Source organism: Choloepus didactylus, chromosome 2 (genome assembly GCF_015220235.1).
Source record: "Choloepus didactylus isolate mChoDid1 chromosome 2, mChoDid1.pri, whole genome shotgun sequence".
Classification (NCBI taxonomy): Eukaryota; Metazoa; Chordata; class Mammalia; order Pilosa; family Megalonychidae; genus Choloepus; species Choloepus didactylus.
This window is the reverse complement of record NC_051308.1, coordinates 234647029-234670847: the sequence shown is the minus strand read 5'-3', so window position 1 is coordinate 234670847 and position 23819 is coordinate 234647029. Positions and strand designations below refer to the sequence as shown.

The 23819-nt window shown below is 51.9% G+C and overlaps 1 protein-coding gene across 7 annotated transcripts in view; it reads left to right on the top strand.

Annotated features, from left to right (window-relative positions):
- The window catches only part of KAZN (kazrin, periplakin interacting protein), an 857604-nt gene that overhangs the window by 710614 nt on the left and 123171 nt on the right, over positions 1-23819 (top strand). For all 7 annotated transcript variants that reach the window (XR_005215506.1, XM_037828472.1, XM_037828473.1 and 4 more), the window contains one exon: positions 12670-12861. Coding sequence is in view for 6 of the 7 variants with exons in the window: in XM_037828472.1 (XP_037684400.1) it covers positions 12670-12861 (192 nt within the window). In the remaining variant the exon portion in view is untranslated. The remainder of the gene's footprint in view (positions 1-12669; positions 12862-23819) is intronic.

Sequence of the window (23819 nt, the reverse complement as noted above, 5' to 3'; positions counted from 1 at the left end):
AACGCTGCTCTGAACCATTATTGTCACCATTTTACTAATGTGCAGGCTGAGGGACAGAGGTGAGGTGAGCGCAGGAAATGCCCGTTGAATGTTTCTGTCCACCTTCAGAAACCGACTAGGAGACAGTGAGTCCTCCAGCTTTGCCATTTGTCTAGACCACAGTCTGGTCATAGTTTAAATTCTTCTCAAAGCCCAGATCTGTTTGCGATATTGGTTTGAAGATGTGGGAATGGTGGCAAAGTCCAGGAAAGCCATCAGCTGCGATCTGGTCCCCACTTCTCTCCATGTAACTGTTTACATCTGCAGGGGTGTTGCACATGCCCACCATGTTTGCATGCATTTAACCCGAGTTGATGCCTGAAACTGGCTTACCACAACATTCCAGTCAAAACATATTTTCGGTTTGGCTTCCAGCTCCCAGTAGCCAGTGGTCTAGCTGTCAAGATTGTAGATTCCAGGCACCATTGTGTGGGCCTCAGTTTAACTGTCTACAAAATGAGGGTAGAAATACCTGCTTTTCCCCAGCAGAAAGGCAGCTCCCCCACCAGGAGCTAGATGCAGGAGAACCCACTCTCCAAGGAGCGGGGCAGGCAGCTTCTGTCCATTCAGGGGGTTCTGTTGAAGGGTTGAGAAGGAAGCTGAGACCGTGTGTTTGCTGCCAACCCCCTCAGATGTGGGAAACACAGCAAGAACTGGGCTGCCCCTGCTGGCCGCCTTCTAGTTACTTCCTCTCTGTGTGCCATGAGCTGTGTGCTCACTGCCTGATGAGTCGATGGGTGTAACCAATGCTGGGCCTTCTCCTTTATCTTTCCGTGTTTGGGTTACTTATTTTTCCTTGAGGGTGGAGAAGAGGGAAGAGGGATGGGAGGCACGAGTCATGCCTGTTGACGGACAAAGGGGGAAAGAAGCCATGCCATTCTGGGGTTGCCTTGCTGTCCCTGTCCTGGGTCGTTCCTGTAGCAGCCAGGCCTTGGGGATAAGTTAGTTGCAAGAACCAAGGCAGAGGGACCCGGCCATTTTTATCATCAGAAGCTAAAGGCCTGAAGGTCAAAGAGAGGCCCAATTTCATCTCTTGTGCCACTTGTCGGACTCGCTGCCCCGGCATTCAGCTCAGCACGGAGGGTAGGCTGGGAGCTTAGCTGGGCGGTTGGAAGCAGGAGCTTTGGAACCAGAGGCCTCCGAGCTGGGGTCCAGCTGGGCCGCCTGGACCAGCCGTGTGATCTCCGGCCGGCTGGCCAGTCCATTTCTCCAGCCCGGTGTCTTGGTCTTCTGCCGTGGGGTTGGAGAGAGAGAGAATTCGGTGGGCCGAGGCTTGGGCCAGTCCCCGAGTCAACACTCACGTGGGGCTGGAACCCATCGGCGCAGGGAAGCAGCACCGCGGCCCTGTGATCGGTGCTTACTGACACCCCAAAGTGAGAGGACAAAGACTGATTCGGGCAGGGAGCATCAGGAAATGGCTGGAGGCAGAACTCTGGAGGTGTGCGCCCCTCAGGGGTTCCAGCCGGGAGACCAGTGACCAAGGTCAAAGACAAGCTCTAACTGAAGTACAGACGGGGTACGGAGGTCACAAGCTCTGCGGAAGGAAATACCATTCCTGTTTTTTGCTCGTCTAGGTTCTGAAAGAAGCCTGATGGAAGGGGTGTTGTGAATCTAGGATCCGGGCATTATCTGACCCCAGTCCTGGTCGTGTTGGTTCTCTCCTCCCGGAGACAAGATGGCCGCCAGCCGCTCGAGGCTCCGCCCTCAGCTCCAGGCCATCAGGAGAGACAGAGCCTGGCTCCTGCCGCCTCACGAATTCCAAGGATTGGCTTTGATTGGACTGGTTTGGTCATGTGCCCCCCGTTAACCAATTAGAATGGCCAGAGTGATTCAGTGCTCTGATTGGCCAGATCAGGTCACGTGTCTGCCGCTGGTCCATGGGCCGATAGCTTTGGCCGGACTTGAGGGGGTGCGGGTCCAACTCTCTTCCCCTAATCCCGTTGAGAGCTGGGGGCAGCCAGCCAGCCCTTTCTTCTCTTGTTCCTCCTGCCCCAGCAGGCGTTTGGGACGGCTCCTTGAAGCCACCAGGGAGGCCTGGGCTCCGAGCTGGTATTCTGGGCCTTGGGATTGAGCAGCCATTGCTGTGGCTTCATTCTGTCAGTGCCGTCCAGGGACCCTGCCCCGCCGGGCCGGCAGGCAGGTGACTGCCTCTCCACCCCAGCCAGATGGAATGTTTTGAGGCTCAGATCCCTCCTGGGTGAGAATCACCCTGCTGAGTGAATTTTGTAGCCCCAACCTGGAAGGTGGCACCCATGCCTTCCCCCCCAGCAGACCCCAGACCCATGGGGCTCCTCCTGGCTGTCAGAGTCTGGGGTGGCATCACAGACTGCCAGAGGATGTCTTTCTGGGTTCACAAAGCAGTGGATGGAGGAGGAAGAAGAGGCCTCGGGTGGTAAAGAAGAGTAATTAGAGGGAGCAGGCTAGGCCGCTGCAGGAGCCACATTCTGCGAGCAGATCCTCTCATTAGCTTACGTGGGTAGGGCTGCAGATTGTTCTGAGATTTGCATGTTGGAGATTTGTGATTCCTTGACTTCCCCAGGGCGTCTCTGGGCTTTAGAGCCTGTGACCGTCACTCAGGGCAGGGAGGAGCCTTGTCTCCATTGCTTGTGCCTGGCCCACGGTCATTTGCTCAGTAAACGTGTGGTTAAGACACGGGTGAGGGGATGCAGACCCCTGACCCTGGAGAGAATCGATTTCCGTGCAGTGGAGCTGGACAGGCTTAGCTCTCCTGGAAACTGTGGATCCCTGGGCAGCAAGGCTGGGGAGGAGGATTAGCTCGACGCTCAGGGGCCCAAGGAGGGTCTGGCGAAAAGGTGTGTTTATAGGCCGGCAGCTGCAACCGGAACAGCCTCAGCAGGAAAGAGGGATTAAGTAAGGCTCAAAGGAAAAGGTGGTTTCTATGAAATATGAGAACAATACAAAGACCGTGTCACCTGGGAACCGGCAACGCCCACTCCCACCTGTAGTAAGAATCACTGCGCGTCTTCCGGGCCTAGGAGCGGCCTTTGGAGTAATATTGTTGAGGAGGGGTGGGTGTTATTTGAGAATCTCCTCTTTTGGGGCGACTCCTGTGTTGCTGCCTTCCACCCCCACGCATTGCCTGCCAAGGCGGCAAGGTCTCGGGATCATATGACAAAGCCCAGAGCACACAGAAATCTCCAGGAAACCATAATCTTGGCCCTTGCGTACCAGCTGCTGGGGCCTGTTTCTGGTCTTATGGGTCTTTCTCCACATGAAAGAGGGACCGAGGGAGGGGCAGGAGGGTCTCACATGGTGACTGGGGGACAGAGGTGGTCAAGAGGACAGGGGCCAGGCAGGAGGGGAAGCCTGGGCTGGGCTGGGTGGCCTGTCAGAGGGAGGTGATGCCCCAGCTGGCCTCACTTCACCCCAGAGGCCCAGGGTGGCCAATGGAAACACGTCCCTGAGGCTGGTTTTTCCCAGGTGTCTTGGTTTGCCAGGCTGTGATGACAGATACCACACACTGGTTGGCTTAAACAACAGGAAGTTACTGTCTCCCGGTCTTGGAGGCTAACATCAAGATATCAGCAGGCAGTGCCTTCTTGAAGTCCATGGCATTCTGGAGGTGGCTTGCTGCAATCAGCCTCTGCCTCCATCATGTGGTGATGTGTCTCTTTCTGTCTCCTTGGGTGGCTTATACTTCCACGTCCAAATTTCCTTCGCTTATAAGACTCCAGTCATCCCAGATCAAGGCCCACCTGATTCAGTTTGGCCTCCTCTTAATCGGATCTTCAGATCCTTTTTGCAAATGAGTTCACACCTCTAGGACCAGAGGTTAAGATTTGAGCACGTCTTGGTAGGGGAAGTGGTTCAATCTACCCCACAGGCTGCAGTTTGCAGTTTTCTCTCTGCATAGTGATGAGTTCCTGGCAAGAGTTGCTGACTTTCCCTGTGGCCGTCATGGCCATTTACAGAGCTTTGGGGGCCCTTTGGAACTGACTCTGTAGCTAAGACCCCTTGGCAGCTGCTGCCGCTGCCCTGGACTGACAGGCTCCGGGACTCCCAGCCCCCTCGGGTGCAGGGTGAGCTTCACCAAGAGGCTGAGGTCCTGTGGCCTCAGGCCTTCTAGGCTGCTCCCTCTGACTTTGTTGGGGAAGCGATGAAATGTGAAAATGAACCAGAGAGGGTTGGAGGGCCCTGGGCACAGACTGCCTGGGCCCCGAGAGGGAGTACAGGGCATTTACCTGTCATGGGGTGGGAGGGTGGGGGTTGCAGCTTGCCGTCTGGGAGCTGTCCCTGCAGGTATAACAGGCAGTTACAAGCAGGGGCTCTGCGGGCAGACTACCTGGATTTCACCATTTGTTTTCTCTGTGCCTCAGTCTCTGCTGCAAAATGTGGACATCTGTTACGATTGTGAGGCTGGAGAATGAATGAACTTGAAGATCTAGAACAGGGCCTGGCACTCACCAAGGACTAAGTGGTTTTGTTATCAATATGAATTATTATCCTCATGATGAAGCTGATGAATGAATTCAAGAAGAGAGGGGATATGTATATGTGTGCAGTTGAGACGTACCTCTTTCTCACCATGTGCTACACCCACAGAAATCCAGGGGAACAGAGTTTCCCTTAGTTCATTGGCCAAGACCCACAACCCCCTCTGCCCTGGATGACCCCGTCTATCTCTGACTCTCCTTTTTCAGCTCCCCGCCCCCCTTTCCACTCAAAGCTGGTGGCTTTGGACAAGTGGATACATTTGGTTCTTTCCCATTTGGATCCAGAGAGCTTGCTGCCCCTGTCTCTCTAAAGGGTTTGCCCTTTTCCTAATAGTGATCATGATAGGCAACATTTTGTAGCCCCCCGCTTAGAACCTTCCAGAATGTTTCCACTTAGATGATTGCTGTGTTTAATGTTTAGCATAGGTCTAGGAGCCTGGTCTTGGCACCACTTTCAGATAAGGATGCCAAAGCTCAGAGGGCAGAGGTCACTTGTCCCAAGATCAGACAGCTGGGAAGTGGGGTTGCCAAGACAGAGCCTGGGCTTGTCTGTGCCACCTCTGCCTCGGTGTTGCTCTTGGCACCATTACTGCATGGCTGCCAAGAGCCGGTCACTGAGCTAGGCGCTGGGTGTCAGGTGTGAGCGGAACAGAATGGATGGGCAGGCCGGCTCCTCGGCCACCTCCTTGAGCAGCTGCACAGGGACAGTGCCCTTGGTGGGCAGCCAGGAGCACCATCCACAGAGTGTCTGGCTCACTGTGGCCGACCTCCACTGAGGGAAATGACAGCAAGCTCATACCCTGCCCCTGCTGCCTCCACCATTGGAGGCCTGGGTTGGATCTGGGCTCTGCCCGCCTCACCCTCTGGCCGCCCCCTCGGAAAGCCTTTGTGAAACCCACAGACTTTGTCCTCCCCTTCCTGGAAGGCAACGCAGGGTGGGGGCTGAGACTGTGGGTGCTGGAGCTGGGCTACCCGGGTTCAAACCCTGGCTCTGCTCTTTACTGTGTGTGACCTTGGTGAAAACACTTCACTCCTGTGCCTCAACTTCCCCATCTGTAAATTGAGACTTACTTCATGGCATTGTGGTGAGGGTTTCATTAGTTAAAGCATGTAAAATGCTTATGGTAGAGCCTGGAACACATTGTGCTCAAGAAGACTTAGTAAAAGGCTAGTTGTTATTATAATACATGATAATTTTAACGTTGTTATTATTCAGATCTTTGGCTTAGAATGGCCGGGCTTGTAAACCTACAACTAGCCGAGAGGCCTTAGAGGGCTCTCAGTCCCCCGTAGCCTCTTGTGCAGCCAGTTCTTGGTTAGTGCTTTGTAATCAGGTGAAATAGTTTTTTCCCTTTTCTTTCTCTCCTGCCTCTAACCCTGTGAGCTCAAGAGACTTGCAGCAAACTGAGGGTTCTTCCCTGTGAGACTAGGAGCCATTGTGTCCCTTCTGTGCTGTGTTGATTCCTCCACTAAGGGCTTCCCCCTCCTCCCTCCTTCTCCCCATGCCTGGATTCCACTGTTTAGCTGGCCACAGGACACAGGACAAACCCTCGGAGGCTGCTGGCCTTTAGAAGCACTCTGAATTCAGACTCTGCCTGTAGCGTAGGCAGCAGCGGTTTGGTTCTTATAATCGGCAGAGAAATTAAAGGCTCTCCTGGACCAGGTCTTGATGCAGGTGCAGGCTGCACGGTGCTGTTGAGGGCCCAGGAGTCTGTTTGCCTCCCTTTGGAGTGATTATTGTCCCCATGTATGTTACCTCCTGGTTACAAGGTGGCCGCTGCAACTCCAGCCACAAGTCTTATTTTCCAGGCAGGAAGTAGGGACAAAAGCCTTTCTTCTTAAAGGGCAGCCCTCCTTTGGGAGTTTGTCCGATAGCTTGCTGTCCTGAGTAACCCTAACTGGGCAACCCTAGCTGCAAGGGAGCCTGGGAAACTACATTTTTAAGCAATCTCACATGCAAAAGGAGATGGGTTACAGATGGTCAGGGTCTGTCCGGCTCCCTTTTCCATCCTGTATGGACGCTTGTCCTTGGGGAAGAGGCACCTGGTGGTCCTCCTCTGCTGCATCCACCAGACCTGGCCTGCCTGCAGGTAGCATTGCCCCTGAGAGCAGCACCGTTGGTAACAGGCAGCTTCCCCTGGGTCAGGAGAATCACTATCTCCCGGGCAATGCTTACTCCCAGCTTCCGTGGCCAAGGGAACTCTGCTGAGTCTGTGGCTGTTTGGGGCACCGTTCCCTCTGGCCCTTCCTGCCTCTGCCCCCCGCCCAGAAGTCCCCGGGCCATCATGGTTGCCTGGCATCGGCAGCAGGGTACACAATTGACCTTTCCTTTTTTTGTGCTTAACAGAGGGCCAGGATAGTTTCTACAGAAACGGTGGCTCGTTCCTCAGTGGCTCCTCCTGCCTTTCCCCATCAGTGGGTCCCTGGGCCTGGGCTACAGCAAGTTGTTAGTTTCTTCCTTTTTCCATCTCTTGCTTCCTAGCCCAGCACTGATCAGTTGAACTTTGTGCAGTGATGAAAACTGCTGTTTCTGCAGTGTCCAGTATCACAGCCACTCACTATGCATATGCAGTTAATGTGACTAGTGCAACTGAGGAAACAAGTTTTAAATTTTGTTTGTCACTAATTTAAATTTAAATAGCCAAATGTGGCAAGTGGTCACTTAAGCGGTCAGCGCAGCTGGAGGCTAGATCAAAGCCCTTGTTCACCACCTAGGAGAGAGATACACAATCACTAGCACTCAGCCTAGATTCCTGAAAAGTGAGTAGATTCCCCCAAGGGCACTGATATTATGAAGGCTCAGAGAGGGACAGTGACTTGTCAAAGGTCACACAGCAAGGTAGAAACCCAGTTCTTCCAACTCCAGCTTCTTCATTGTTTCTGAAGAATGTGGTTGTCCCCCTCTGCGCAGAGGGGAAGATGAGGCATTGTGATAGCAAACACACACAGGCCTCACTGCACTGACACTCGTTTAAGCACTTCACACGCGAGTCTCACTCTCATGCCCCCATTTTATAGGTGAGGCAACTGAGGCTCAGAGAGGGGTGGTTCCAGCCGTCAGTCGCAGGCCATCATGCATCTCTGCCCCTGGAAGGCTGCAGGAGGTGTGAGATCTGGGCTTGCACACCTGGTCTGGACAGGTGCAGTTAGGGTGCTTGGGTTTGCCTCTCTTTCCGCGGAGTTGTTTTTCTGTTTTTTGCTCTGGTCTCCTAAAACTTTGGCTCTTGCATTTGGTGCACCTGGTGTCCCGCCTCCCGGCTTGGATCCCACTTGGTCAGGGCCCAACTCCAAGGGGCGGGGCCTAGATATCAGGTACACCTGTTAGGAAGGTGAGTTCAGGAAAAACCTGTCTTGACCACAGGTAGTCAGGAAGAGTGGCCCAAGTGCACAGGGAAAACGGGCCTTTCCAGGAGGGTGCAGGCTGGCACCCAGCCCCTCTAGTGTGCTTTCAGCTAAGCAGAGGGGCGCCGAGGAGACTGTGCCTGAATCACCTCCCCCTCCCCTTTTGTTGTGCCAGAGTCCCTGTGGGATGGGAAGAGGGTTGCCAGGTAAAACACAGGACACCCAGTTAAAATTGAATTTTGGATGAACGACAGAAAATTTTTTTATTGTAACTAAGTATCTGAAATTCAAATCTAACTGCCTTTTACTCCATTTTTTGGTTTTTTATTTTGTTTGTTTTGCTAAATCTGGCAACCCTAGAAGGGTGGCATTATCCCCATGCAGCCTACATGACAGCTGAGGCCCAGAGAAATGATGGGACTTGTCCAAAGTCACAACGCAGCCCTGTCCAGCCTGGGTTCAAAGCCAGGTTCTTTGGGGCCCATGCCTTCTTCATAGACACAGCAAACAACAGTGGTAACTTCCCCAAGGCAATTTGAGGAAGGCCCAGAAGTCAATCCCTGAAAAAACATGAAAGCCCAAATCAAGCCTGTCTTCTCCCTGCCCGACAACGTCCATGTAAGTGGGAGGGTGTTAGCAGTCACTGACGCTTTATTGTGAAATAGTCTTTGTGGTGGTTAAGTGGAAACGAGCCCTGGGGAAGACTGACAAAGGGGAGCAAGAATGAAAATTCCAGTGACTTGGGTACTGCTAGAGGTGGCAAGCCAGGCCTGGGGCACAAGGGGAAGACAGGGCTAAGGCCTTTTGTAATCTGATCCCAGTCTTCCTCCCCAGCCCTCCTCCTGCCTTCCCTCACCTCCTCTTGCTTCACTGGTTGCCTGGGGCCTCTGCCTTCCCAGCCTCCTTGCCTTTCTCCTGCTGCCTCCGCTGCTTCCTGCTCCCTCCCAATCCCCGCCTTCCCAGGCCCACCCCAAACACCGCTGTCCCCTTGAGGATGTCCAAGAGTTCCGGGAAGATGCAGCCCCTCCTTTATATTATCCTTGCTGTGCTGCTGCCCCTACCCAGCCGGAGGCTTCCTGAGGCCGAGGGTGTTCCCTTCTCCTTTCTGGACACCCTGCCGGGCCTGGGCGGAGGCGGCCAGCACATGTTTGCCTGGAATGAGTGGGGGAGAGGCCCCACCAGCAAACCCCCCACTTTGCAGTTTTGCTAAGAGACTTGGACAGTTTCCAGTCTGCACTTGAGTTGTTCAACAGCCAAGCAGCCTGGCCCTCGCTTTCAGACAGCCTGTCCCGCCACCCCGCACCGAGTGCCAGGCTCGGGGATCCTCAGATCGCGTTCATGGTGGGGTCTCTGAGCACCACCCTGAGGCCGGGGCCTGTCTGTGGCATTCTCAGGGGTCCCCGGAGCCCGGAACGGTGTCTGGCACGGGGCAGGCGCCTCTAAATGCTTGTTGGGTGGAGGGGTGGACGGACAGATGGACATAGTGTCACAACAAACATTCCTGGGCACCTGGGAGGCACTGTCCACTGCTGCCAGCACTCCTGACCAGTCGGTGAGCGAGACGGTGCAGCACGGCCGGCCCTGCCCTCAGGGAGCGGCATTCCTGAGGACACAGATGGCAAACGAATGAGCCTGCAAATAAAATAGGAGTTTTTCCAGTTTGTGTTACGTGCCGTCAAGATGGGACAGGGGTGGGGGCTAATTTAGGTCTCTGAGGAGGTGACAATGGGGCTGAGACCCGACTGGCTTTTTAAAGGCCCTGAGGTGGGGTGGGTCTGGCACCTTCTAGAACAGAAAGAAGCCTGGGTGGATTGAGGGGACCCCTGAGAGAGATGGAAGGCACACTGAGGAAGCCGGTGGAGGGGCAGAGAAAGCATTCGGATTCTATTGCAAATTAGACAGGCAGCCATGGAGGGTTTCAGCATGGCAGTAAGATAATGTGCCTTGCATTTCCGGGGGGCCTCTGGCTTCTGTGGGGAGAGTGGACTCAGAGTTATGGTGGAAATGAGGGCAGAAAGGTAGCTGAGCGAGACCCAGCCTGGCACAGGTGCAGCTCGACCCAGGGGCCACAGAGGAGGTGATGGGAAGTGAGCAGAGGAATGCGGGTCGGAGTCAAGGGCCCCTTTCCCCAAGGACACAGGTGGTGGAGGGGCACCCTGTCCTCCCGACCTCGGCCCTGCTCCTCTCCAGCCTGCCCCTGCCCCCTTGACCTGGCTCTGCCCTGCTCGGCCTCCATGCCAGGTTAGCAAGAGGCTGCAGCGCCTTAGAGAATGCTGACAGGTAGCTGCGGTAGAGATTTGGGGAAATGGTGGCCACCAAACACTGAGCACTTCCTGCATATGTCGAGCACTTCCTGTGTACCAGACACTTCCCACATACATGGAGCACATCCCGTGTACCAGGTACTTTGTGCATACCTTGAGCACATTCTGTGTATGTCCCATGTACCAGGCACTTCCACGTATGTGGAACACTTCTCGTGTACATGGAGCACTTCTTGTGTACATGGATCACATCCACATACCAGGCACTTCCTGTGTACATTGACTACTTCCTGTGTACCAGGCACTTTCTGCATACATTGAGCACATCCTGTGCATGTCCCATGTACCAGGCTCTTCCACGTATGTGGAGCACTTTCCTTGTACAAGGAGCACTTCCACATACGTGGAGCACTTCCTGGGTACCAGGCCCTGCGTAAGGAGTTCTGCCTCTCATATCTCATGGGAGCCTCACAGCCGGATGAGGGTTAGACCCGTTTTACAGATGGGCTCTCTGAGGCTTGGAGGGGAAGGACTGGCTCATGAGGACACGCCTGGTCAGGGAGGGATACAGGCTGGAGACCGCTGACTCCAAAGCAGTGCCGCAGCCATTCCCCTTCTGTAACCTTCCCAGGGAGGTCTGCACCCCAGACCCCGAGACGTGGTACATGGCCCCTCTTGGCAGCAGGGATGCTCTTTGCTCTCATGCTGCAAGCATCTGGCTGGGACTGCCCTTGTCCCTCCCAAGCCTCCCTCACGGAGACAAAATGGGAGGTGGGACGAGAGGTGGGGGTGGGCAGCCTCCTGGGCTGGGAACGAGACGGCCGGCCGGGATGCTGCGCTCCCCCTGCACACCCCAACCCCCCACCCCCCACCCCAGCACCATGCTTCCCAGGAGCCAGATGTTCACAGCTGTGAACAAAACAGACTCAACTCCACGCCTTCATGGGTCTCACAGTCTATCCAGGGGTGGCAGCTGGTAAACAAAAACACAGTGGTTCATCAGGGGGTGCTGAGGGCTACAGAGAAGGTGGGAGCAGGGGACAGAGGGCAGGTCCCAAGCATAGCGTGCTTCCACCATACGCACTGGTGGGCACAGACAGGCCCCCTGCCTGCGGAGCCAAAGCCTAGTTGGGGAAAAAGACAGAGAGACAAATAGGTCACTTTAGGTACGATAAGGGCAATGAGGAAGATGAACTGGAGATTGACCAGGAGCGAAGAGGCAGCCTCGGGCACGGAGGTGAAAGAAGGCCTCCGAGGAGGTGACGTTGGGGCAGCCACAGGGAGAGCTGGGTGCTCCAGGCGGAGGGCTCTGCCGGGGCAAAGGCCCCAAAGCCGGAAAGAGCTTGGCATGTTGCAGAGATGGAGGGAGGGGACAGGGAGAGGGTGAGAGACTGATTTGGCAAAGTAGACGGTCACAGAGGCTCTGGGTCCTGCTCCAGCAAATGGTCCAGAACGTTCTTTAATGGGTCTCAAGTGAGTAGAATCCTGGTGCGTGTTTGTTGACTTTCTGGGTTTGGAGTTATCATCACAGAGGTTTGCGCAGCCCCATCAGCCAGATCCCTAATTGGCAGAGCCAGCAAACACAGCTGCTTTGCCTCTCGCGTCCCCTCGGCCTGCCCCAGCACTGTCTGGCTGCCCAGGTGAGCAAACCTGGGTGTGGCTGTGTCCATTTGACCCGTGAGTCTGTGATGGTCTGTGGACTCCTCCAAGGAGACGCTTTTCTGGGATGAAGCCGCACCTGCTGGTACCATCCAAGGTGCCACGGGCCTGAGGGCCACCTCGGCCTCAGCCCTCAGACTCACGGTGGGGCTGCGGAAACCTCTGCCCGCGGCGTTCTCAACGTCACTGCTTGTCAGGCACGTTCCTGCAGCACGGTCGGGTGTGAAGGCCGGAGCCACGTTTCTGAACTGCGCTGGGCTCCTAAAAATGGCATCCCTTGCAACGTGTTGAGCGTGCCTTTTTAGGGCTGTTGCTAAGGGCTGTTTATCCAGCATGAACTGGGAGCTCAGCGTCTAGAGTCAGCCAGGCCTGGGTGCAAACCCCAGCTGTGCTACCTGCTAACTTCATAACTTCAGAGTTACTTAATTTCTCCAAACCTCAATTTTCTAATCTGTAAAATGGGGGATACGAGGGTCCCTGCTTCAGGAGGGTTTTGTGAGCATTAAATGAGACGAAACACACAGACGTTAGGTCGGCCCGCTGCTGCCTCATGGTTTGATTGCTAACTCCTGCCAGCACCTTGTCCTGCGTCTCCTCCTGCTCCCACAGTCCCTCCCCAAGCCCTTTGCAGGGGAGGAGACCATCAGCCATTGGAGTGGCCACTGTCAGTGCAGTGGTAGCAGCCACGGGGCCCAGGAGAGCACGTCTCCCCAGGCACACTGCAGGCTGGTGGGAGCCCCGCACCCAGGGCTGCGTCTCTTTGAAATGAGACCATGGCTTCTGGAGTTTTCTTCCTTCCTACATGTAGGAAAGCAGACAGGAAAAGCCAAAGCACCTTCAAACTGCCCCCAGAAAATGTTAGCAGTGCACCCAGCACTCCTTTCCTCTAACTGTGTGCCCTTTTCCTCCAGTGCTGCTGCGGGAAGAGGTGTCCCGGCTCCAAGAAGAAGTTCATCTTCTCCGGCAGATGAAGGAGATGTTGACAAAAGACCTGGAGGAGTCACAGGGCGGCAAGTCCTCCGAGATTCTCTCGGCCACCGAGCTCAGGGTCCAGCTGGCCCAGAAGGAGCAGGAGTTAGCCAGAGCCAAAGAAGCTTTGCAGGGTGAGTGACCAGGCAGTGGCAGTCCCCTCCCTTTGCCTGGGGCTCCAGCTCGCCACGGGAGGGCCGAGGACCCAGGATCCTGCCTCTGCAGGGGCAGTGGCGTGGACCCCAGCCAAAGCTGCCCTTGTCCCTTCTTTGGTCACAATTCGCTATCCTGCGGGGTGGGGTGCAGATGCCGTTCCCTCTACCAGTTGTGACACCAAATGGTGCTCATCGAGTTTGGACTCAAGGCATGAATGGAGGGTGGCCCATCGCATCTCCACTGAGCCAGGGGACTGACCTGGCAAATGGTTCTCCCCTTTCCCAGCACTGTCGTGGGCCTTCCGCACGTCTCCCCGCCACGTCGCTGTGGATGTGCCGGTGTCTCTGCTGAGGCCACTTCACGCTTGCTCACCATAGTGGCTTCCCCAGGAAGGGCTCAGGTCTCTTCTCACATTGCTTGGTCCTGGGGCAATTGCCACTAAGAAGTGCACCATCCGGCCCTGGGCCCAAGGGTTGGGGGGTGGGGAGCTGGAAGGCACCAGGTGGGCTGTGGATGAGATGGACCCTGGACCCGTAACCACCTGTGGCCCCTGTGTCTGCAGCCAGGAATTGCTTTAGGAAACGAGGAAATTGATAGACCCAACACATTCCACCTTTTTCCTTGGAGCTGACACGGGGCACCAGCATCTCATATCCATCCTAGAAGGCAACATGCCAACACTCTGCGAGGCCAGGGATGGGGGGAGTCTCAAAAGGGCATTTGAGTAAGGTTGGAAGTCAGGTCACCCATAACCTGGCTCCCTGGTGTTTGGAGAACTCAGGCATAAACATTTGGAGAGAAAATAGTCTTAGAGGTCTGTGTTGATTCTCTTGAAGTCCTTTACTTTCTTTGATTCTCCTGGGAGGAAATAAAAACAGACAATGACACTCTACAGCTTGTTTTTCCCTTTTCCATTACTGTAACAATGAACATTCTTTGAAAACTTCTCTTTGAAGCCAAAGCAAGTTTATTAGTTAGGTGGGTACCAGGCTGCTATAACAAAGAGACCCCAAAACAGTGGCCTAAAGAATCTGAGAATTTGTTTCTCAATCCTATAGCCATCTCCAGGTGAGCATCTCAGACTGGTGGGGCTCTCTCCTTCCCTTGAGCCATGAGAGACCCTGGGAAAGAGCTGAAACTGGAGGGCAGAGAAGTCTCTTGGTAGGAGCTTGGAGACATGGTCCTGCCTAGCTGCAGTGGGTGCTGGGAAATGTAGTTCTTAGAGGGCTAGTCATGTCCCAGCCTCAGCTCTAACTGCAGGGGAAGGGAAGGAGGGATTCTGCCAGACAGTTAGCTGGCTCTGTTATGCCCAGAGGCCTGGTGTGGGCAGCAGAATACAGACGCTGTCTGGCTAACCAGGCTGACTGTCCAGGGCCCAATTAAGCAACCCCCAGGAGCCTGGGAAATTGTCACTGTGGGTAAGCCCTTGCCCAGAGTGACAGCACTGCTGATAGAACTTCTTCTGAGCAAAGTATGTTCCTTTCAAAGGCAGATTGACCTTCTCCTGTTGGGGTTTTGATTCCGTGAGGGTCACTGAGACAGTGTTCTGTGTGGCCTCTTCAGACTGCAGTGGTCAGGTAGAGTGCACCATGGCCCAGCTGACGTTGGCATGACTGGGAGGCCATTTTGCCAAGCACACATGGCTCTTTCTCTACACGACCTCCAGGAGCCTCGGGGCAGCCCCACCTCTTCCCAGGACCCAGAGCCCCATGGCAGGAGACCCAAGTCCTTTGGTCTTGCTAAGCTTCATGTGGAGAGTCTGCCTCAGGAGGCGGCCACATGCTCTCTCAATCGCCTTTTCCAGTATTTAATCCAGAGACAGAGCGGCCTGCGGTCCATGTCCTTGGCCAGGGAAAGGATTCTCCCCCACATTCGCCCCTCTGGCCCTGGGAGGAGAAGGAAAACCTCTCTCCACTGCTTTCTATTCCTGGGCCCAGAAGCTCATTTATGCATCGCTTCCCAGCTGCAGGGCCTTGGAGCACACAATCTGTACTCTCCAGACCTCAGTTTCCTGATCTGAGTGATGGGGACAGTGCCGGTGGATTCCCAGGAGGCTGTGAGAAGTAAACGAGGCTGCGACTTTGAAGGGGGTGGCACAGTTCCTGCACAGTGAGAGATGTCCACTGCCATAACGTGGTTCCTTCTCACTTTAGCCCACAAGGCACCCGCTCACACCAGGCCTCTCATTATCTGCCATCAGAGATCTTCGGCTTGGCCCGGGGACCCGGAGATCTGCCTGATGATGCAGCTCCTTTGTAGGAATAATAATCTAATCAACAAGGACTTTTGTTGGTATTTATTGAGCACCTACTTTTTCCACCCCAATTCTCAGCACTTTATTATCTAGGGTTCATCCCAACCCTGATAGAAGCAATTAGCCCCCTTTTGCAAATGCAGACACCTGAGTGAGGCTCAGGAAGGTTTGAGTAACTTGGTCCAGGTTATAGAGCTAATTAGCAGCAGAGTCAGTCAGAAACTTTCATTGCCCCCACGTTCCTCATCTTCCCTCTGGGTGGTTCTTGGGAAAAGAGAGACAGAGGCCGTCCTCACTCAGTAACCAGAACAGCAGACTCCAGAGTCAGAGCTGGGTTTGAATTCCAGCTCCACTGCTTTCCAGCTGTGTGACCTTGGGCAAATTCCTTAACTTCTCTGAACCATGATTTTCTTTGCTAAGGGTTATAATAATACCTGGTTTTCTTATAATGGGCAAATAACAGTAGTTACTACCTAGTAGTTACATACATAATAGGTAGTTACTTAAATATAAAGTGCTTAGCCCAGTGCCTATTACTCAGTTGGTAAAATTCCTTAGTGATTATCAGATGAAAAGGCCCGTGGCAGTGTCCTCCATCTGCCTGGAGGTAACGGTCACCCGATGCCCATTAAGCTTGCACAGACCTGAGACCCCCTGAGCTCTCCTAGCTCAAGGTGGCCGCGTCCTCTAAAGACAGTGAGGTGGGCACCTTCGGCAGCCCCCAAGCATCCTGAATGGAGCTCTACAAAGTCAGGAGATGCTTCCTCACCAGCCGCAGCGCGTGATGACCAAATTGCAGACAGATGTGGGCAAAAGAAGGCTGGGACGTGAAAAGGGATTTATATGCCCATAATGAGGAGAATGAAGATAAATGCACAAGCAAAGCAGGCAGCAGATGTTGGGCGACACTTGTTAACAACCAGTGTCCGTGTTGTAGGAAAAAGCAAAGCCACCCTAAGACTTCCGTGCTGACAAATACCCCCTCCCCTCCATCTATGGTTAGGGGTTGAATGAGACCTGAACTTTCCTGCATGTGAGAAGATTAGGAACTCAAGAAAGCACCCAAACCATCAGTCCTTGTTTCCAACAGCAAAGCAATGAGAAGAATCAAGTTTGGGGAAGATGGGGCTTTAAACGTTCCCTTTGTTTCTTTGGGGATGAATGTGGAAATGTTTGACTTAGAATTTGGTCTCTTGTCTATGTCTTTCAGGGCAGAAGCCCTTAATGATTGTTTGAGAAAGAATGGGATCATCTTATGTGTAAACTTACCCTGTCCTACCCGTGGTGAGCGGTTAGTTTTTGGGACCCCATTGGACTGTCTGTTAATTTCCTAGGGCCCCCTCAATTTCACTGATTTCTTTGGGAATCAAGGCGTTACAAAAACAGTAATGAGAATATGGTTCTTCCTATTTTAAATCACTTAACGGCATGTTGAGTGTGTTGAACATTTTCCCACAACGATAAATACTCTTTGAAAACATAATTTTTAATGACTACATAATGTTCTACCAAATGGAGGTACCATAATTTATTTAGCCATTTCCCTATTATTGGACGTTTAAGCTGTTTCCACTTCTTTCCTTTCTTGTCTTGCCATTATATAACTCTACAATAAAGATTTGTGCATGTAAATGTTTCTTTTCTCAGGATAGCATTTCTCGAACTTTTGGCCTCGGGATCCCAAATTCAGGACCCCAAACAGCTTTTGTTTCTGTGGTTTACAACTATCAGTATTTGTCAATTTTAAGATTAAAACTGAAAAATTGTCTCAATCTTAAAAACTTATTTTGAAGTAATAATAATAAACCCATTACAAGGTAACATAAAATATTTTATGAAAAATGAGTTTATTTTCCCAAACTAAAAAGAGTTGAGTAAGAAGAGGGCTTGGTTTTACATTTTTGCAAAACTCTTTAACATCCGGCTTCTTAGGAGATAGGTGAATTCTCATATCTGCTCCTTGAGACAATCTGTTATGATTTGTTGTTTTGGTTGAAAACCTGGCATCAGATATGTAGTTGGAAAAGGGAGGAGTACATTAATTGCCTTATTAAATAATTATACTCGTTTTTCAGTAGCACACCAAAATTCAACAAGTGGTAGTTTCTTAAAGGTTGGTTGCAGTGTGGCATCTGAAATTTTATCCCTTGAAGTTTTTGTACACTGTTACATTAAAATCCATAGGTCTAATTTGTATTTTGAATGGATCTTTTACCCATACATGATTTTTTTAACATCCTCCATGGATCACTTGGAAAATACCTCTTTGCTGAGCGATGCAAACCTTTCAAAGGTTGATACATTTCATTATCCAATATCAAAAAATCACATCTGTTAACATCACTACCAGTCTTATCAGAAAAGTCTCTAAGTATTGGGGAAGGTTTCAAAGCCACAGTGGCAGATATAAGTTGGCCAAAATGCTAATTTTTGCTTGAAAGCTCAAGTTTCATTATCGACAACAAGTGCTGTCGGTTGTTTTCCTTCAAAGCAACAAGCTCACTTAGTTTGGTTTCAGGAAAATGTGTGCTGGATCCATAGCTTGTCTGTCAGTTGTTCTTTCTTTACAGAATACAGAAATAGTATTCTATGGAAAAAAAAATAAAAAAAGGCTGATATAGCTTGAACTCAAACAGTAGTGCAAATGCTTTCCTCCAGGCAGCCATTGTACTTTGGTCAGCAACAAAAGAGCTTTAAGCTACTTCCCATTTTATTAAAAGACTTGTATGCAGGAATCAGGGTTTAATAAAATTAATTTACATCTTCACTGAGGACATTCTTAAGTAATACTGTTTTTTTGAAACTGCAAGTCATGGTGGTAAAGAATATAAAAATCACTAATATAGTTTGGTACCGGTGGCTCGATTTGTGCTAAACTGTTAGCGTGTCACCCGCCATTGCTTTTGCACCAATAACACCAATATTAATAGTGAAAAAGGCAAATAGCATCATGGCATTATTGAGAATAGTTTTCTTCATGAACCCCCGCAGTGATACTAGTATCAGGTAGTGACGGCATTTTCTGAGCATTATTTGTGTGCCACCCGCTATAGGATGTTAACTTGTTCACCCCTCACAACAACCCTATGAGATGGAAACTATCACGTCCTCATTTTGTAGATGAAGGGACAGGTACTGAGAGGTGAAGTAAACGTGCCTGGCAGCACATAGCTCCAGCCAGCATTCAAACCTAAGCATGTGGCTTTGCAGCGTTTAGCAGACCCCGGTGGGGATAGAGAGAGGGTATTACTGTAGGGAAAATAGCCTGAGCACAGGCAAGAACATCAGGCTGTGGGAGTGGGGGGTGGGGGAGCACCCCATTTTGAGGCTTTGCAGTAGGGGGCATGGTGGGAGATGGTCATGGCGAGCCTCGAGGGCCACACCCAGAAGTTTAGTGGCCGTGAATGTTTTGAGCAGGAGGCAGCAAGAGAATTCCAGTGTTTGGGGTTGTTCACATTTCCGTTTTCCGCCCTCTGCCTGCCTTTGCAGCCGGCCTCGTCTCTTCCCCCTCGCAGGTGGATGTGTGTGGTTCCCGAATGTGGCTGCCATGCCTCTCCTCTCTCTCCCCCCAGGGTCTTTGCATTTGTTCTCCCTTCTCCCCAGCCTCCTAATGGTCACTCTTTCTCCAAGTGCAGGTTCAGGCTCCACCTCCTCTAGGAAACTTTCCGTCCCAGTAGGCAGAATAACACCTGTCGTACCCACCCCACCCCAGCCTTCCCTCAAAGATGTCCAGCTCCTGTGAATCTGTTAGGTTCCATGGCAAGGGGGGGATGATAGCTGCAGATGGGACTAATGTTGCTAAGCAGCGGACCTTGAAAGAGATGATTCTGTGTTACCTTGTGAGTGGAAGGAGGAGGCAGAAGAGGCAGAGAAGGAGCTGTGGTGCAAGAAGCAGAAGTCAGAGCAATTCCGTGTGAGAAGGACGCCAGCCCCCACTGTTGGCCTTGAAGACAGAGGAAGGTGCCACAAGCCAAGGCACATAGGCAGCTGCTAGAAGCTTGGAAAGGCAAGGAAACGGATTCGCCCCTAGAATTTTCAGAAGGAACACAGCCCTGCCAACATCTCGACTTTATGCAGTGAGACCAGTGTCGGGCATTGGATGTAGAGAACTCTAAGATAACAATTTGTGTTGTTATGAGCCTCTAACCTTGCAGCGATTTGTTACTGCAGCCTCCACAAGCCAACGGGGGCCCTCCTCCCCAAGACTGTCGCAACCCTAAATACTGACCTCTCAGGACTGGGTGCAAAGTGCAGGGTGTCTTTTTCCTTGCCGGGCTCCCCCAGGGCCCAGCACCCAGCACAGGGCTGGCCTCGTGAGCAGAACAAAGCAGATGCTCCTTGAACCGAGAGGAGAAGAAACGATGCCTTAGTTTCCACTCTTTGGCAGAAGGAATGAGGCCTGGTGGGGCCTTTTCTTTGCCTCAGAGTAAGACACTGCCCTAGACTGAGCTCTTGGAAGGGAGCAGGCTGTAACTGAATTGTTCATTCAACAAACATCTCATGAAGATTTCCCCAAACCAGCATCTATGCCTGTGGTCCAAAGAATTCAAAGGCAAATAGGACCCAGAACTTGGTGACATGTCTGAAAACCAGAACACATTCAGTGCACGTTGGTTGAGTAGTATTTTTTAAATGGGCAGCAGAGACTCCTGCTTCCAGGGTTTCTGGCCTGTAGAGAATGTCTTCGGTCCAAGGAAAAAGAACATTGTCCTTAAAGCTCCCAGAAGATGCAGCCATGCCCTGGCTGCCTTTGCAAGTGGAACAGGCCTGCAGACAGTGGGCTGGAAGGTGGCTCAAGTGGCTGTGGAATAGAATGATGTGCCATTGATGCCAGGATGGCTCTGCCCTCCTGCTTTCTTGTACTTAAGTCCTTCTCACCACAGGACCATGTGGGTTTAAAAAGCACTTGATGTTTCCTGTTTCCTTCCCACATCTGCATTCCATTTTTCCTCTCGTTCCTTCCATCAAAGACCTGTTTATCCTCTGGGCAGATATTGCCCTGGTTTGAATTTATATACCCTCTTTGATATTTCATGTGCATGAAGCCACCATCCTTTCTTAGGCACTCAGATCTAGCTTGGTGCCCTTGGGGGCTGTACAGGGGGCCCACTCCAGGCCAACCCCCTTGCCCCACAACCCCAATGGGGAAGACTATTAACTGGCCAATCCCAGAACTTGGTGGAAGTTTCCAGAGAGTTTTAACTTTAGAACATCTCCTTGATACAACTGCTTTTGAATACTGTTGACAGCTCTCCCTGGAAGGCTTCTTAGACTGCAATTCTGATCCAGTTGAAAATAATTCATGGTCAGGTAGAAGAAGTACCCAGAGTATTTGCTGTTGTGTTGCAGCTGTTGGCTGGGCCGTGTGTGTCCAGGAGGCTTCTTTGCACAGCAGCAGGTCTCCAGAGGACACATGCCCCAGAGCACAAGTACTTTTTTTAAGTAATAAACTTCGTATTTTAGAGTAGTTTGTGACTTACAGTAAAGTTGCAAAGACAGTACCAAGTTTCCATTCACCCCTCACCCAGTTTCCCCTATTTTAGCATCTTAGATCACCACTATGCATTTCACAAATGCTTTTTAAGCCAGGTCTCACGTCCTGGGGGCTGATGCCCCATTGGCCAAAGCAAGTCACATGACCAAACCTGGCACCATGCAGGTGGGGACTCCCCAAGGGGTACAGGAGGTGGGGTCGTTGGCAGCCAGAACCGCCCACCACGGGCATGATCTAAGTAGAATTGTTTCCAGAACCAACACTCAACTTTGGGGTTCTGATGATCGATGGTCAAAAAATTGAAGCAAATTTCATCCCGTTTGCTTTTCACGTGATAGGTTTTTGTATCTAAGTGACTGATGTCCTCATCTGGGGCTTTCAGCACCAAGTTCTTGACTCTATGAGTTGGAAGACCAGTGGTCCAACTCCCCCGGCCCCACCCCCAGGCACCCCTGCCCGTCACCCTCCCCTCCCGCCTGCCCCTGCCAGCATCCCGTCTGCAGCCTCCTGCTGTAACAATTGGACTTCCAGCATCTGCTTGAGTGCTTTGAATAAAATTCTTAGTAGGTCCCACTATGTATTAACACTCTAAGCGTGGAAATCTTCCAGTTATCCTGAGAAAACCAAAAAGCTGGTTTGTTTGAAAATACATAGACACCCTGTCTCTCCCTTCATACGTATCCAATACTTGTTTGAGAAGCGTTTACCAAAGCCCAGCCATTCTTCCCTGTGGGAAAAACTTTACGCCCATTGTATAGTGGGGGTGACCGAGCTGGAAGACACATGGTGGCTCTTAAGGAGCGTCATTGCAGCCTACTTTCATTTAAGCCCTGGGATGTGCCCGGCAGCCTCCTACAGGCTTTGCCTGCGTGCACTTATTGATCCTTCCAACAATGGGTATGGTCTGTTAGCCTCAGTTTCCCCATCTATAAAATGGAGATGAAAGAGGTTATGGAATTTTTCTAAGGCCTCCCAGCTAGTAGATTCCAGAGCTAAGACTTGCTTCCCGGCAAGTCTACTTTCCAAACCTCTCTTTGTAGCACATATTTTGCAGACAATTCTTTGATGCTAAGGGTCTCTGGGATAGTGATAGCAATAAAGGAGAAGGGACCGAAAACAGAGAAGGAGCAGGCAGATCTGGCTTTGGACGCTCGTTGACCTTGGGTGTCATTCAGAGGCCCCTCGAGGGACAAGAGCCAACTGTTGATTCATTCCCAGTCTTTGCTCTGGAAATTGTCCCAGGGAGTAAAGGCATCAGATTGGTCTTGTCGCCATGAGCCAGAAGCTTTTCTCCCCACCCCACCCAATCCCATCCTCTTTTCTCTGCAGTTCGGCAAATGCACTCCAGTCCCAGGAGACGCCTGCGAGCTCAGCTGCAACCGAGGCACTATTTAAAGTTGTGAGCAAGGCCCACAGCCCTGAGCCTCTCTCTTTGATTAATCCCTTCTCCCTGCCCAGGGACGGGTCAGAGGTTGGTCCCATGGAAAGGAGGAGAACAGAACTCGATGTGAGAAAAGCCAGGCTCTCAGGCCGCCTTTAAAACACCTTACCTGGGAACCCATTAAATTCTGTCTGGAGCCGTGGCCTCCTGTCACCAAGCTGGTCCTCCGGGCCCACCTTGCTGTGACGGGGTCAGGACGTAGCACTGAAGCTGTGGTAGGAAAAGGAAAGCCACACTCTCCTTCATTCTGGGAGAAGAGCTTTGGTGCGAGCCGGGGAGGGGTTGTCTACCGAGGTGGCCCCAGGTGATCTGGGGCACTCTCTCTGGAACAGCTGAACCTGGCTGGGTGACGCGCTGGCCCAAGGTGGCTGTGGACATGGCCACGCCTGGCTGGATGACATGCTGGCCCAAGGTGACTGTGGGCACGGGGTCAGGTCTGACAGGGCCTTCGATCCTGATTGTCCTCCCCCAGGAATGCTGTCCTGGCCTCAGAGAAGGACCTGGGGTAGTTGGGAAGGGGGGTGAGCTTCCTCTGAAGAGCTGCCCCTGCTGCTGGCGCGTCAGGAAAGAAGGAAGTAGTGCTTTTTGGGCCTGCGTGAAGCCCAGGGGAGCAGGGGCTGTGCAATTCACTTGGATTCAGTGAACCTCCTGGAGCCCCTCCAAGGGCCAGCCCCATCCTCAGCCTCCCACACACATTATATTCATGAGCACCTCACCACCACCCTGTGGTGCAGGTGGAGTCAGCCTGACTTTACAGATGGGGAAACTGAGGCTCCTGGAGAGTCATACAGCATGTATGTCACAGCACCAGGATCTGAAGTCGCTTGCCTAACGCAGATCGCTTAACCGTGTCACTGGAGTTAGTTTTTGATCCGCAGAAATCTTTTTGGTGTTAATAAAAAAATCTTCCCTGGAACCCCACTCATTCAACAAATGCTTGTTGAGGTCCTACAATTTGCCAGCCATCGTTCTAGGATCTTGGAATAGATTCACGAACAAACTAGAGAAAGACCCATTCCTCCTGGAGCTTACATTTCTAGGAGGCTGTGCCAGTTACTTTGCTGCCTAATGTTTGTCTGTGCAAAGACTTGTACTGAAATGTTTATAGCAGGCTTATTTGTAATAGCCCCGAACTGGAAACAACCCGAATGTCCATTGATAGATGGATAGAGAAACTGCCCCATCCTACAGCGGAGTATGATTTTTCATGAAAGCAATGAACTACTGATAACAGTGCAGCAGCGTGGATGAATCTCGAAATAATTATGCTGGGTGACCAAGGCTCAAAAAAAAAAAAAAAAGTGTAAAACTTCAGAAGCTGCAAACTAGTCTATAGGACAGAAATATCATTGTTTGCCTGGGGGACAGGGTCAGGGCAGGATAGAGGCCTTATAAAGAGCACGGGGAAACTTTGGGGGGTGATGAATATGATCACTGATTTATTGTGTTGATGGTTCCCAGGTGTATACATATGTCAGCGTAGCAAATGGTACATGTTAAATACATAGTTTATCATGTGTCAATTTTACCTTAATAAAACTTTTAAAAGAGATGGGGTAAGGTGGATCAGGAGTCCTGGGGATGGGGGGTCAGGGCACCCTCCCCGAGGTGACATTGGAGGGAAGGAGCAGAGCAGGTGCATGGCTGCTGGAAGAGCATTTGGAGTAGAGGGAACAGCCTCTGCAGAGCCCTGGTGAGGCTACACTTGTTACCTGTGGGTCTCCCAAGTTTCTGCCCAAGCCCCAGG